The following is a 16,214-nucleotide window of genomic DNA, read 5'->3' as shown; positions in this document are numbered from 1 at the left end:
ACATGTTATGTGACTAGCAGGTCAGTGAATAGTTTAGTTACGATATCCTCTCAACCTTGGATGGTTACCACCATTGTATGCTACTATGACTCCTCATTTTATATATTTCCACTGTTTTACTCCCTCCCCTGCCTTTTTAAATTTAAACAATCTCTAAGGAAAATATAATACATTAGGTTTCAGCCTAATAAATAGTAACAATCCTGGTCATCTTTTCTGAGAATGTTCTCATATCCATGTAAGTAAATCCAGGTTATTGTCTGGGAGTAAGTTTGAAATCTGAGAGAAAGGTCTAGGCATGTAGCTGACATTAAGGATTATTTTAAGGAGAGATATATAAAGTCACCTAAAGGGAAGGAGTAGACGAAGACAAAAGAATGCCAAGGAATTCATTTTAATTATGGAAAAGAAGCAGCTAGTAAAGTGTGGCCAGATAGGTAGGAGGAAGCCAAGGTAAAACAGTGCTTCAGGGAAATGTGGTTAGCTTATGTTGAATGTTCCTGAGTCATCAAGAGCCCCAAAATGGATACTGAATTTAGCAATGCTGAGATAATTGGTGATTGTAATGAGCAGAGCTAGTTGTTGAGTGGAAGCAAATGACAAATTGTGGTGGGTAAAGAAGTGAATTAAATGTAAGATTGTAATGGATTGAACTGTGAATGGTAAGTGCAGGAGCAAAACAAGGAAGTGGAAAAGACTTTTTTTAGGAAACGTGATCTTTTTTTTTAATTGAAAGTGATAGTAAAGTTATTAGGAAAGGAATACATTTGCACCTGGTGTGTGTGTGTGTGTTCTGGGTTTGAATTCAGGGCCTCACATTTAACTAGGCAGGTGTTCTACCACTTGAGCCACTCTGCCAGCCCTTTTTTGTGTTAATACATTCGAGATAGGGTCTCTAACTATTTGCCTGGTTTGGCTTCAAACTGTAATCCTTCTGCTCTCTGTCTCCTGAGTAGGTAGGATTCCAGGTGTGAGCTACTGCTGCTGGCAGAAAGCTTAATCTTGAAGGAATCATGAAGGCATAAGGCCTAAATACATTATGGGTTGTATTTGAGCTATAGGTCATTCAAGCATAAATATAAAAAAGAGGAACTATGAGAATTGAGGATAGACTATAACATGGAAGATAGAATAGGAGTTGAGGTTTGGGGTTTGGGTTTTTTTTTTTTTTTTTTTTTGTCAAAAGTAGGTGGAGCTGAACTTTGGCTTGAGCCCTTGTGAGAAGGATTAGGGGGCTGAATTAAATGTACGTCCTTATATGGAGCTACAGGTTGAAAAATACCTCTTACCTATATAGAGAGAGTAGATGAAAGACTCAGAGGTTTTTCCATTTCAAGCATGTAGGGCAGTAAATTTTTAGGACTCATAATGAAACCTGCAGAAGAATAGACAGGAACCAATTTTTCAGAATAATGAAAAATTGAGAAGATTATCCTTGAATGGAATATAGATATATTTCTCTTGGAATGCACATCTGCAATAAAGCAGTGCATGACCAGCGCCACATTGAAAACAGTGGGGGATGGGAGAGTCTGGGAAGTTTTTAGTAAGTTTAAAAACATTATATAGTATTTATTACTCAGGCTATGTAAAGTATTCATTCTAGTGTGCTATCTTTATTTTAGTAAATGTAAAGATTATTTACTATAATTAGATTAATTTGTGACTTTCCCAGCTACATGTTAAATGTGAAGGTAGAAAATAATTTTTTAAAGCCCTTTTGGTTTTAGAACATTCCTTTGTTTGTAAAATGGTCAGTATATAAGCCAATTGCTACCTCAATAACTAAATATTACTAAATAAAACAAGTAAAGTTGATAGTCAAGTAGAAGCTTGATGTGAACATATTTTGATAACATTTTAATATGGTTAAGTATGTAATCATTATACAGATTTGTAGATTTATCCTACTAATATCTTAATATGTTAAAAGAGTTAATGTTTTAATTTAGAGTGTAGAAATTATTCCTTAAGATTATCTCAGTTTCACTAAGCTTTGTACTATACTGTACTGCAGTGAAGGGAGCAGTAGCAGTGTCAGTTCAGAGAAGTTAAGTACAGATAAGAGAAGTAGTGAAGACCACAGGAAGGACAGCAAGTGTAGGATCATTTTCCATTATGGACCTTTCCAGGGAACAGCCAGGTAAAATCAAGCAATCCTTTATTCTGCCTTTTTAAATCTTTCACTCCTATATATTTCTCCTTCTCACTAATATTTATTCTTTTTGCAGGGGTTGTTGGATGGATGTATGGGAACTTATGTCCCAGGAATGCAGGGATGAAGTAGTTTTAATTGACTCTAGTTGTCTTTTAGAAACACTAGAAACATACCTGCGAAAACACAGGTAAGTCTAAAGGTCATTGTGGTGTAGTGTGGAAAGTGCCTTAGCTGTCAGTCATCCAGAGTGGCCTGTCCCTGACTTTCTCTGTGTAATTGTACTCTAGCCTTACTATTAATACCTGACACTAGGCTGAGCTTATTGTCAGAGTAGGCAGTTCCTTTGGATGATGCTCAGTGTTAGCCTTCTTGTTTGAACTACTATCTCTTTTCTTGAAATTTTCACCTATTTGTTCCAGATCATCCGTTCAAGAAATGCACATTGACTGAGTCAATCCAAGTATACTTATGACTTTGGAAATTGTAATACTCCTTGTTTTTATTATAGAATCATTTTATGATGGCATTTTCAAAATGAAAGCTAAATTAGCAGTTTTTCCCTTCATAGTATATTGAAGTATTCTGTAATTGTTTATCAAGACCGTAAGATACAGTTGGAATTCATGTGCTTCGTGTACTATAAAAGTAACTTCAGATTTTTCTTTTTAGAATACTACTTTTACAAAGGAATTTTCTAAGTGTCATTAACATTTGGAAATTCGTAGGGAGGGAGAGTGCAGTAGGAAAGGAAACTGGTAAGGGAGCCATCTAGAGATGGCATTCTTGGAGGGGGGGGAGTTTTGTTATAAGTTTGTCACATGTTGATTTTGTGGTTATGTGTTCTTTTACTGTGGGATAAATACAACTTTGGGGACCTCTAAAAAATACAGGTGAATGTTAAAAATTCGTGTTAACAAGATTGGCATTTGTTTAATATGACAATGAGCTAATAACCTACCAAGTTCATTTATTTGTATGACTTTAAACTTTCTCATCTATTTGTCTGTTTGGTTGTACCTCAAAAAGTAAAGAATGTGTCTATTTGGATTTGGAGGGGCCTATATATACATAAAACATATCCTTTTTCTTTAAATATGAATTGGTTCACCCAAAACAGAGTACTGGGGGTATGATAAACTCCTAACCAGGAGCTAAGGTTTTGGAGTTTTCTGCATTTGGGGGCAGTGTTTTATATTCATAAAAAGGTAGAATCCATTTTATAAATACCTTAAAAATGGGAAGAAGTATGTTAAGAAAGTAACATGGAATCTGAGTTCTAACCATTATAACTTTGTGCAAATTACTTAATGTTTCTGTGCCTTAGTTTTTCTCTTAAGACAAAAATAATAGTATTGATATGATAGGATTCATTTTAGATTAAGTTAAATTTATGAAGATTGGTGATATGTGGTAAGATTTACTTCGGATTGGATCTGAAAATGAAATAAGTATATCAGAGAATGTTTACATGCCAGATTTACAGATCCTTATCATTCTTTGTAACTCTTGTTTCAGGGACAGTTTGAGTTTTTGAAGTACAATCATTTTTAACTGATTTCTGAATGTCTAAATGATATACCTTTTTGGCAGTGTCTTGTTTTTTTAAGCACTTTATGATGAAGATTTAGCTACATCATTTAAACAGTATTGGTAGTACATCATTAGCAATGAAGAATTAGGAAATTAAACCCTGCCTTTTTTTTTTTTTTTTTTTTAATGCATGTGCAGTGTTAAACTTTCATCTTAGGGTTTTCCTTTTTTTTTTTTTTTTTTTATGGTATTTGTGATGAGCCCAGGACTTGAAAAATGTGAAAAAGTATTTGTTGTTATTTTTGTGTTCTACGTCCTTGCCAAGGGGGAAATTTTCCTTTTCTTTTTTATTGTGATAATAGAACATAATTACCCTCTTAACAATTTTAAGTGTACATTACAATATTGTTAATTATTTGTGTATGGTATAAAAGATCTCTAGAACTTTTTCATCTTACATAATTAAAACTGTACCTCTTACTCAATCCCTGGCAATTTCTTTACCAGTAAATCCCTTTACTTTTCTTTTTTTTTTTTTTTTTTTTGTGGTATTCGTGTTTGAACTCAGGGCCTACATCTTTTGCCACTCCACTAGTTCCTTTTTTATGTTGGGTTTTTTTGCCTGGCCTACTTCAAGCCATGATCCTCCTGATCGCTGCCTCTTAAGTAGCTAGAATTACAGGTGTGAGCCACTGGTTCCTGACCTCATTTTACTTTCTGTTTCTATGAGTTTGATTATTTGAGATACTTCATATAAATAGAATCAGATAGTATTTATTTGAATTTTTTTTTTGAGACAGGGTCTCACTGTGTAGCCTAACTGGTCTCAAACTCACACTCCTCCCCCCTCAACTTTTGAAATATAGTATTTGAATTTTTGTGATTGACTTATTTCACTTGGCATAATGCCTTTAAGATATATCCATGTTGTAACATATGATAGGATTTCCTTCTTGTTTTTTATCCTGTTTTTTAAGAGACAGGGTCTTGCTCTGGCTCATGCAAACATCGAATCCTGGACTCAAGTGATCCTGCTGCCTTGGTGTCTCAGATAACTGGCACTATAGGCGTGTACCACTGCACCTAACTCACTCACTCACACTCTCTCTCTCTCTCTCTCTCTCTCTCTCTCTTTCTTTCGCTTTTTTTTCTTTTTGCAATATCAGGATTTGAATTCAGGACTTTGCACTGAGTAGGCATATTACTGCTTGAGCCATGCTTCCAGCCATAGCTGGAATAATGTCTCATGTATATCAAACACATTTTCTTAATTCATCCATTGATGGACATTTAGATTGCTTCCATTTCTTGGCTCTTGTAGAGCTGTTGTGAACACAGATCTACAAATATCCCTTTTACAGTGTGTGCATCTGTGTGTGTGTGCGCACACCTGTGTTTGTCTCTATCATGTCTATCATAAGATAGTTTTTTAATTTCTATTTCCATACTGGTTTCTTTTTTTTCCTTAACTTTTTTTAGCTTAAGTAATAAAAATTTATTGAGAATTCCTGGGTCCATACTGGTTTTATAGTGTTTTACATTTTAAATTCCTACCAACAGTGTACAAAGGTTCTGATTTCTAGATGTCCTCGATAGTGGCCATCTTAATGAGTATGCAGTAGTACTTAATTATGGTTTTGATTTGCTGTTCTTTGATAATTAAAGATGTCAAGCCTCTTTTCATTTGCTTATTGGCCATTTGTATATCATCTTTGGAGAAATGCCTTTTCAATTCCTTTGCCTGTTTTTTTTTTTCTTTAGATAATTTTTTTTTGATAAGGGGAGCTGGGGATGGAACCTGAGGGCCTCATGCATGCTAGGCAAGTTTGATGAAATTCCTTTTGTCTACTTTGCTTTTGTTAACTGTACTTTGATGCCATATCCAAGAAATTATTGCCCAGTCCAGTGCCCTTATGTTTTCCCCCTATTTTGTCTCATAGAAATTTTATTACAGTTTCAGGTCCTACGTCTAGGTCTTCAGTCCATTTTGAGTTAATTTTTGTATAGTTCATTTTTAAACATTAGTGAAATATAATGATTTGCTGTTACTTGTTGACATTATTGCCTCTGTTTACCCAGTGGGCTTAGAGCATCTAATTTAACATGTTCATTTAAAGAAACACTGTTATCTACTATTGGGCTGTAAAGACATGTGTACATCAAAATAATGCATGTGAGTTATAAGAATAAATACTACAGTAAGACCGTCAGAAATAACAGGCACTGGACTAGGGGACACACACCTGTATTCTCAGTTGTTCCCGGCTACCCGGGAAGTGGAGGCAGGATTGTTTGAGCTCAGGAGTTTGGGAACAGCAAGACTTTGTCTCTTTATTTAAAGAAAAAAAAAGATACACTAAAAACAGTAATAATGTAATGCAGAGGACAGCTTTTAAGCTGAGAAAGATTTGTTGTAGAAAAATTATTATCATTTTTTTGGCAGCACTGGGTTTGAATTCAGGGCCTAACACTTGCCAAGCTGGCACTCTTAATGCTTGAGCCACTCCACCAACCCTTTTTTTTTTTTTTTTTTTTTGTGGTAGGTTTTTTTGAGATAGGGGTTTTCAAACTGTTTGTCCGGGTTGGCTTCGGAGCTCGATCCTCCTCATTTCTGCCTCCTGAGTAGCTAGGATTATAGGTGTGAGCCCAGCGGTGCCCAACTAGAAAAATTATTTTGTTGTGAGATGCATTAGTGCTAGAAAGAGTTGGCTGTTTGTGTATCATCTTTACCAAAAAGGCTATTTGAGTCCTTTGTGGGTTTTTGTTTGTTTGTTTGTTTGTTTTTTGGGGGGAGTGTAATGAGGTTTGAATTCAGGACTTCTTGCTTGGTAGGCAGGTACTTTACCACTTGTGCCATACCCCGAGCTCTCCTCTCTTTTGTAATTTTTATGTTATTTCTTCTTTCTACCCTGTTAGGCTTTTAAAAACAGTCTAGGCAACTTAAACCAGGGCAGAGAGAATTGAAAAGAAGATACCTACAAGAGATTTAAGAAAAAAACAATTTTTAAAAATTGGCTCCATCTTTAATATGGCACCTAAAGAGAATGATGATGTTCTTAACAGGGATTAGGAGAGGACGTAAGACAAGAACGGTGTTACCCTGGGACATGAAGTTTAAGGTGTTGCCTATGGGCATCTTTGATGTCTCACCATTTTTCAATATGGCTCTTACCCTCAGGCAAGAGCAGAGGCTCTCCCCCCCCCCCCCCCCCCCCCCCCCCCCGCCATCCCCCACTGGGTTTTGAACTCAGGTCTTCACACTTGCTAGGCAGGTGCTTTACTGCTTGAGGCATTCAAGCAACCCAAGAGGAGAGTCTTGAGCAGTTATTGAATCAAGTCATCTTTTTTTGAGGGGCGGGTATAGGGAGGGGGTTAATGGGTTTTGAACTCAGGGCCTTGTGCTGGCTAGGCAGACACTCTACCACTTGAGCACACACCTACTCTTTTTTTTTTTTTTTTTTTGCTTTAGTTATTTTTCTGGTTAGGGATCTCACATTTTTGCCTAGGGTCAGCCTGGGTCCTTGATCCTCCTACCTCTGCCCCACAATAGCTGGGATTATATGTGTGACCACCATACCTGACTTATTTGTTGAGATGGGGGTCTCACTAACTTTTGCTGGGGTTGGCCTTGAAGCATGATCTTCCTGATCTCTGCTTCCAAAGTAGATGCGATTACAGGTGTACACCACCACACCCAGCCATGAGTCATCTTTATAGATATGTTGATTGATGCCATGGGAGTAGATGAGTTCACATGGGAAATGAATTTAAATCAGTGAGAGTTGAATTTTCCTTGTTCTAGCATAACCGATTTTCATAGACAGCCAGTTAGAAACAGTTTAAGCCTGAATTTTTTACTAAACCACATTTTTGATTATTGCAGGGATTCAAAGATCAGGCAGGTTCTGCTGGGTGTGGTGGTAGCTGAGGCAGCATCATTGTGAGTTTGAGGCCAGCCTGGGTTACATAGCAAGACTCCATCTCAAAAATAAGTAAACCAACAATGACAACAAGAAAAAACAGGGTCTGTTCTTTAAGTTTGATAAATGTAATAAATGAAAGTTTCTTCTTTCTCTAAATTTATAAAATTTTCTGTATTTTCACCACATTATATACACTCCAGTTTAAAACAGATTTCTATGTATATGTTGTCTATATTATGTCTGTGCATTGAGTAAGTAACATGTAGTTTTTGGAAAAAAATTGGCAGTTTGGAAATTACCAGAATGTTAAACAATACATGTTTCATTATTCTCTCCATCCCTGTCCCCACTTCCAAATGCTTAACTGGGGATGTGCTAAATGTTGTAGTGAGAATTTGAATTAAAGTTTACTGGCTGAAGACACTGTTTTCAGAAGTGGGAAGGAGAGGGAACTTAGCTAAGAGGCCTTGGTTTGTTGCTTCTGTTTTATTTCTGATCTGTACAAATAGCTCTTGAAGTAGAGATATAGTAGTCCTTGGCAACTATTGTTTTGTGGACATGTATTTTATTAAATAACAAATATTTATCTGCCTGGTTCTTTAAGGCCAAAATAACTTCCAAGTGACAAATTAGCTATGTTTATGTAATACCTAAATATGTTTTATCTTACATGAGTATGCTTTTGTTTTGTTTGTTTTTTTGGGATGGGATCTTGCTATGTTGCCCAGGCTGGCCACAAACTCTTAGAGTCAAGTAACCCTCCTGCCTCAGCCTCCTGAGGCTATACAGGCGTGTGCCAATGCAGCTAGTCATATATATACTTACAATATGTGTATGGAGGCTTCTTTTTTTTTCCTTCAAAAAAACACTCTAGATAGGAGGGGATTGCCCTCATGTAGTATACTGTTATTTGCTGCATGAAATAATTACACAACCAGTTCTTAATTTTGAGGTTTTTCTTTTCAACAGGTTTTGCACTGATTGCAAAAATAAAGTCCTCCGAGCATACAATATTCTTATTGGTGAACTTGATTGCAGCAAAGAAAAGGGCTACTGTGCTGCACTTTATGAAGGCTTGCGGTGCTGTCCACATGAACGACACATACATGTTTGCTGTGAAACAGACTTCATTGCACATCTTTTGGGTCGTGCTGAGCCAGAGTTCGCAGGAGGGTATGAGTATGTAGTTTGCTAGAATGGGCTATCTAGCGCTTTGCTTCATTTATTACCGAAAGTTTATTTTCATCACCTCTGTCTCTGTACATACGCTGTATGTATAAATTGAAGTGTGTTTATAATGTGTTTTCTTACTTGACTGAGTGAAAATATGGAGAAACTGTTCTCTGGTGTTTGGTTTGGTCCTCTGCTCCTTCTTGCTTGAAGGGAGATGGGCTTTTTGTTGGTTTTCATTATAATAGGTTATCATTTTCATTTGAAAATGATTACTAGGAATTTTTCTTCATCCATGCATTAGCATGTTTAGGTTTTATTCACAATAATAATTTTTGCATAGAAATGAGATCTTTGCAGCAGGGGTTTAAGAAATGCTTTATTGAATGTAATTCATGAACTGTATGTATTATATAATTAATAAGAGACTCTAAAATGTCATCTCTGAAAACTAAATCAGAAAAAAGTTGTTTATAGAATAAATCATTTCCCCTTATGTTTTATGTATCTGTGTATCAGCTCTCATTTGAGTGTCTACTTTCAGCTATGTATTTTAGAATTCAGAGACCTCATTCATTATGTAGTGTTATGAGCACTTCTACTAGAGGGCTTTTGCCTATGATTGAGTCACCTTGGCATTGCCTTTCTTCATTCTCTTTCAAAGCAAACCAACCGACCAAACAAAAAAATGGAAATTTTACTAAAATTGAAAAGTAAAAGGAATTGTTATATCTATTCTAAGGTAGACACATGATTTCTCTAGGCCTTGAAACCCATCTCTTTAGAGTCAGTTCCTGAATTACCATGTTTTTGGCAATTTATTAGAAGTCAGTTGTACTTGCATGTTTATTTCTCATTGGTTATATATGTGCATGCTTATATATATGTAATTGATTATAAATATATAGCTGACTTATTAGGTAGGTAGATTCTGTTTAATATCAACTTGCAGATGTATTATGTGATTTGTTCTTCTGTATAGGCGAAGAGAAAGGCATGCTAAGACAATAGATATTGCTCAAGAAGAGGTTCTGACCTGCTTGGGAATTCATCTTTATGAAAGGCTACATAGAATCTGGCAAAAACTACGAGCTGAAGAGCAGACATGGCAGATGCTTTTCTATCTTGGTGTTGATGCTTTACGTAAGAGCTTTGAGGTAAGAACAATGGGTTGCATCTGTAGTTAAGGTACTACACTGAATCTTAAACTACCAGTGCCCTAGAGACCTGTGATCTGATAAACGTGACTTTGGGTGGAAGGGGCTCTGGGGAGGTGAGATTTAAGTTTTTGGATTTTTCTTTCATTTTTTAATCCTGTTACTCTTCCCAGCTTGGTTTTTAGGTTTTGTCAGAGTAGAAAGCTACAGTTGCTGATTAAAAAGATGTTACTATACCCAGGCACCAGTGGCTCACACCTGTAATGCTAGCTACTTCAGAGGCTGAGATTGGGAGGATGACGATTCAAGGCCAGCCCATATAGATAGTTGGAGAGACCCCCATCTCCAAAATAAATGGAACAAAAATGGACTGGAGGTGTCACTCAAACAGCAGAGTGCCTGCTTTATAAGCGCAGACCTGAGTTCAAATCCCAGTCCCCACAAAAAAAAGGATGCTACTGTGAAACATAACTAATGAAAAATTAAAAGTAGCCTAAAAAGTAAGCAAATACAGTATGCATGCCATGACAGAAGAACTGCTTTTAGGCATTGAGAGTATGGTTCAGTGGTAGAATGTTTTTGCGGTATGTACAAGCAAGGCCCTGGGTTCAATCCCCAGCGCTGGGGGGAGGGACATGCATGGGGTAGAGGACTACATTTAGAAGCACATTGAAAACTCTTTATAATGCTACTATTGGGTCTAGTACTTAGCATTTGGTAACTTTTTTCAATTATATTCTTAGAAGATAGGTACTTGGCTACTGAATATTTTGTATTACCAAACTATGGTTGTAACCCTTTTATGGGGTTGCCAGTCCCTTTGAAAATGGGATAAAAGCTTTTTCCAGAAGTCCACCCATGTACTTCAAGCACTCTGTTCTGGGGAGTCTGAGATTTATACTAGTTTTTAGTGAACAGAGTTTTAAAATTTTTCCCTTTGAATGTTTGTGCCTTCAGAGATTAGGTCATCTAATCAAGTTAGCTAGTTTTTTCATTATGTGAGGAAATGAGTTAATCATTTATTCTGCTATGTTAAAATTCTGAAATTGAAAAGCAGAATATTGCCAGTGTGGTGGCACATGCCTGTAATCACAGCCTTTAGGATGCTGTGGCAGGAGGATCAGGAGTTCTAGGCCAGCCTATGCAAATCAGTGAGAGCATGTCTCAAAAACAAATGAACCTGAGCACCAGCGGCTCACACCTGTAATTCTAGCCACTTGGGAGACAGAGATCTGGAGGATCATGATTTGAAGCCAGCAAATAGTTTGTGAGACCCTATCTCAAAATATACCCAACCCAAAACAGAGCTGGAGGAGTGGCTGAAGCTGTAGAGTGCCTATCTAGCAAGTGTGAAGCCCTGAATTCAAATCTGAGTTCCACCCCAAAAAAACTCAAAAATAATAAAATGGCTGGAATGTATTCCCCAGTGGTCCTGAGTTCAATTTCCAGTACTACAATAATAATTAATTAAAATAATTAATTATATGTGTATATGTGTTCCCCGCCACACACCCCATAGGGACTAGTTGTATATTGACGTCGCAAGTGGATTTTTTGTTTTTGGTTTTTTTTTTTTTTTGGTGATATTGGGGTCTGAACTACTCAAGGCTTTGTGCTTGCAAAGCAGGCACTCTACCACTTGAACCACATTCTCAGTCCATTTTGCTCTGGTTATTTTGGAGATGAAGTCTCATAAACTGCTTGGGCTGCCCTCAAACCATGATCCTTCAAATCTCAGCCTCCCAAGTAAACTAGGATTACAGGCATGAGCCACCAGCACCTGATTGAGTAGATTTTTAAGACTGTTATTATTTAAGATATTAAACTGTGTTTTAATTTTGGGTTCTATCCTCATCACTACAAAAGGAAAAAAAATAATAAAACTTAAGATTCTTGGCTCATGCCCATAATCCTAACTACTTGAGAGGCAGAGAGAGGACAGATTGTGGTTTGAGGCCAGACTAAGTAAAAAGTCCACAAGACCCCATCTCAACCAATAAAAAGCTGGTGTGATGTTTCATACCTGTCATTCCAGCTATGTGGGAATTGTAAATATGATTGTGGTCCAGTCTGGCCCAGGCACAAAAGCAAGATTCTATTAAAAAAAAAAAAGTAACCAAAGCAAAAAGTGCTAGGAGCATGGCTTAAGTGATAGAGCCATTGCCTGGCAAGTGCAATGAGTTCAAACTCCAGTACCACAAAAAAAAAAAAAAGAAAGAAAAAGGAAGTTAAAAAAAAAAAAACCCTTAAGATTCTTTATGAGGATATCTATGAAATTGCAGCATGAAATATTATTTGGATGTATGTGATACCATTTCAGTTTAACAAATAAGAATTCCCATGGAAAAATAAAGGAAACCATGACCAGTATTCACTTTCGGCTTTGTTTTTATAATAGATGACTGTGGAAAAAGTACAGGGTATTAGCCGCTTGGAACAACTTTGTGAGGAATTTTCAGAAGAGGAACGTGTAAGAGAACTCAAGCAAGAAAAGAAACGCCAAAAACGGAAGAACAGACGAAAAAACAAGTGCGTGTGTGATATTCCTACTTCCTTACAAACAGCAGATGAAAAAGAAGTAAGCCAAGAGAAGGTAATACTGCTTAATATCAACTCTTTTGGATAGAAATACTGCTTGTTTACTATGCTCTTCCAGTTGGTTTATTGGCTTTTTCCTCATAGTCTGTATAAACCAGAACTGTTAATGTCATGCATCTGTTTTGTAAATACAGTGTTAGTTTATCTCTTTACCTGACTTTAGTGTGCTATTAGAGCAAAGTCAAAATGTGGAATTTTTGTGCATGACCTTGAGGAATTCTCAACTTTTTGGTCACAGAACCTCTTTACAGTACCCAGTGAGCTTTGCTTATATTTAATACTTATCAGTGTTTACTGTATTAGAAATTAAAGGAGAGAAATTTTTTTGTTTGTTTTTATTTTGTGGTGCTCAGGATCAAACCTAGGTCCTTGCATATGCTAGGCAAGTGCTCTGAGCCTGAGTTATACTCTAAGCTAAAGCAGAGAATTTTTAAGTTATTTGTATTCATTTAAAAATCATATGCCCACTAGCACTGGTGGCTCACACCTGTAACCTAGCTGCTTGGGAGGCTGAGATTGGGAAGACTGAGATTTGAGACCAGCCTGGGCAGATAGTTTGTAAGACCCCCATCTCCAAAATAACCAGAGCAAAATGTACTGGAGGTGTGCCTCAAGCAGTAGAGCCTCCTGCTTTGCAAGCTCGAAGCCTTAAATTCAAATTGTAGTCCCACCGAAAGAAAAAAAAAATAAAAACATATATCCACTAGGCATGGTGGTGCATGCCTAGAATCCCAGGTACTATGGAGGTAGAGGCAGAAGGATCCAGAGTTGAAGGCCAACCTAGGCAAAAGTAACATGAGACCCTATCTCAAAAACAAAGTAAAGGACTGATAGAGTGGTTCAAGTGGTAGAGCATGTGCAAGACCATGGGTTAAATCCTCAGTACCACAACACACACGCACACACACACACATAGTCATAAACCCATTACATGTTAATCAAATAACATGTTTTGAAAAAATAGCTATCTTTAGCAAAAAGAGTGAAAAGACTATTATTTCCATATTTTTGCAAATATCTTTAATGTTTGACTCAGTTGTATTATATGTGCTTCTGCACTCAATTGGTTTCTATTTGTTGGCTTGGTTGAGGCATATGAAAAAAGTCTGATCTCATACAGATTAGATATTGTAGGAAAAGAGAGGTATGGTGGGTTTTTTTGTCTTTTCTTTTTTGGTGCTGGGATCGAACCCAGGGCCTCACACATGCTAGGCAAGTGCTGTACTACCGAGCTACATCCCAGCCCCAAGAGGTATGTTTTAACACTTTTTTTTTTCTTTCTTTTTTTTTTTTTGAGACGGGGTGTGCACTATATTGCACAGACTGGATGGCCTGGGACTCCTGCCTTAGTCAGGAGGCTGGGATTATAGGGATGTACCACTACACCAGCTCCAGAAGCTAAAAATACAAGCTTTTTCAGATATTTGTGGACTTTTAATTTTTATTTATTTAGTTTTGCTCTCTACCACTTGAGCCTTGAACTTGAGATCCTAATGCTTCTGCATCCTAAGTAGCTGGAATTACAGCTACTCAGCTACATGGTGTACCACCATGCCAGGCTAGTTGTGGATATTCTTTGATACTATAACTTAACAAGTTTCTGAAAGATTAGTTGTGATGTGGACTCTGATACCTAATCAATGACCTTTTCATATCTTACTTATTTTTATTTAATGTAATATTTTGATGGCATTGGATTTTAACTCAGGGCTTCACACTTGCTAGGCAGGCGCTTGACCACTTGAGCCACTCTGCCAGCTCTTTTATGTGTTAGGTATTTTCAAGATAGGGTCTCATAAATTGTTTGCCCAAGCTGGCTTTGAACCTTGAACCTTCTGATCTCCAAGTAGGTAGGATTACAGGCATGAGTCCCCGTTGCCTGGCTGTCCTTTATACTATTTTAAATTGAAATCCTTTGCAATATGAGACTTTGAGTAAGTCTTTTTCTTTTCTTTCTTTCTTTCTTTTTTGACAGTGTTGGGGTTTAAACTCAAGGCTGCTCTACAACTAGAGGCACATCCCCAGCCCTGAATAAATACTTTACTCATGCATGTAATATCATGCATTGGAATTCTTTTGAAAAAGACAGATTCACTGAATTACGCAGATCTCTCAAATGCTGACCTTTCATTATGTAATATCAGATAATCACATGTGTTCACAATTACTGTTGATCTTATTAGAAAAGCCAGGCATGGTGGTGCACATCTATAACTTGGGAGGCTGAGGCAGGAGGATCTTGAGTTCAAGGCCAGCCTGGGCTACATAGCAAGACCTTGTTGTTGTCCCCAGACCATCTTGGAAAACATAGTGAGACCTCATCTCATAAAAACAAAAGTCTGCCAGGTGCCAGTGGCTCACATCTATAATCCTAGCTACTTAGGAGGCAGAGATCAGAAGGATCATGGTTTGAATCCAGCCCAGACAAATAGTTCTCGAGATCCTATCCCAGAAAAAAACATCACAAATAAAGGGCTGGTGGAGTGGCTCAAGGTGTAAGCTCTGAGTTCAAGCGCCAGTACCACAAAAAAAAAAAAAAAGTCTTAAGTATTAGGAAACTTCAAGTTTGTAGCATTGTGCTCAAGTTCTCTAAATATTCTGACTGTTGTTTCAAAGTCTTAATTTTATCATTGATAACAAATACTGTCCATTGTTTTCCTTGAAGTGATAGATCAACTTCATTCACTTTTGAGGAAATGCCTACTAAATATCCAAGTCTGAATAACCATAGTTTTTCTTGTTCTTTTACATGAAATTGATGTTCCAGAAAAAAAGCAACTAACTCAGTTGCACAAGTACTTTTCCTGCTGTTTTACTTTTGTTTGCAACAGCAGTGCTTTAATCATACTGTGAAATATCCTTTGATTTATTTTGCCTGCAAGTGTCTGATAAGTGAGGAATACAGTGACTTTTAGTACACTTTGGTTGCCACTGCTTTGATTTGTGCTAAGGCACAAATCTATCAGTGTGTCAATACAGTGAAAAGGGCAAATAATATGTAAGTATTGTGGTAAATAGTTTGAACTAGGGAACCCTTCTGGGTTCATTCAGCAAATCACACCTTGAGAGCTGCTGCCCTAAACTTGGTTGATACCACTAACTCTTCACTTGTTTTCCATTGGTTCACAGTCTTGAAGTGGCTTATTGACTTTTCATTAGAATAATCGTTTCAGTTGTTTACCTCATGATGTCTCTCTAATTATTGTTAAGTTAAAATGTAGCTATTACGGAGGTGAAGCTTTTTACTGTCTTACTGTTGATCCTTAAAGGAAACAGACTTCATAGAAAATAGCTGCAAAGCCTGTGGCAGCACTGAAGATGGTAATAGTTGTGTAGAAGTAATTGTTACCAATGAAAATACATCATGTACCTGTCCTAGCAGTGGCAATCTTTTGGGGTCCCCTAAAATAAAGAAAGGTAAGTAAATGATTTCTTTTTAAAATTAACTCCTAAGTCTGTCCTTTCTTTTAAATGTAAGAACTTTTAGAAGTTTTGGAATCTGTAATTTAAAAATTGATTTGTAGTCTCCAAAATATCATGCAATCTAGTCAGATACTTAATATTGCCCTTCCCTCTCTCTCTTTGTGTGTGTGTGTGTGTGTGTGTGTGTGTGTGTGTAACTCAGCATTCAACTTGAGCCACTCCACCAGCCCTTTTTTTTTTTTTTGCGAAGGGTTT

General features: G+C 36.9%; 1 protein-coding gene across 6 annotated transcripts in view; it reads left to right on the top strand.

The window, feature by feature from the left end:
* Positions 1 to 16,214, top strand: part of Ggnbp2 (gametogenetin binding protein 2) — a 36,872-nt gene that overhangs the window by 17,376 nt on the left and 3,282 nt on the right. For 3 of the 6 annotated variants that reach the window (XM_074046323.1, XM_020171085.2, XM_020171088.2), the window contains 6 exons: positions 2,018 to 2,143; positions 2,232 to 2,345; positions 8,581 to 8,790; positions 9,764 to 9,938; positions 12,337 to 12,531; positions 15,806 to 15,953. In XM_074046323.1, coding sequence (XP_073902424.1) covers positions 2,018 to 2,143; positions 2,232 to 2,345; positions 8,581 to 8,790; positions 9,764 to 9,938; positions 12,337 to 12,531; positions 15,806 to 15,953 — 968 coding nt within the window. The remainder of the gene's footprint in view (positions 1 to 2,017; positions 2,144 to 2,231; positions 2,346 to 8,580; positions 8,791 to 9,763; positions 9,939 to 12,336; positions 12,532 to 15,805; positions 15,954 to 16,214) is intronic. The other 3 variants (XM_074046324.1, XM_020171089.2, XM_020171090.2) reach the window with 3 other exon arrangements.

The sequence above is a fragment of the Castor canadensis genome, chromosome 11, assembly GCF_047511655.1.
Source record: "Castor canadensis chromosome 11, mCasCan1.hap1v2, whole genome shotgun sequence".
Lineage (NCBI taxonomy): Eukaryota > Metazoa > Chordata > Mammalia > Rodentia > Castoridae > Castor > Castor canadensis.
Note: the sequence above shows the minus strand (reverse complement) of the source record. Positions and strands in the feature narration are given on the sequence as shown.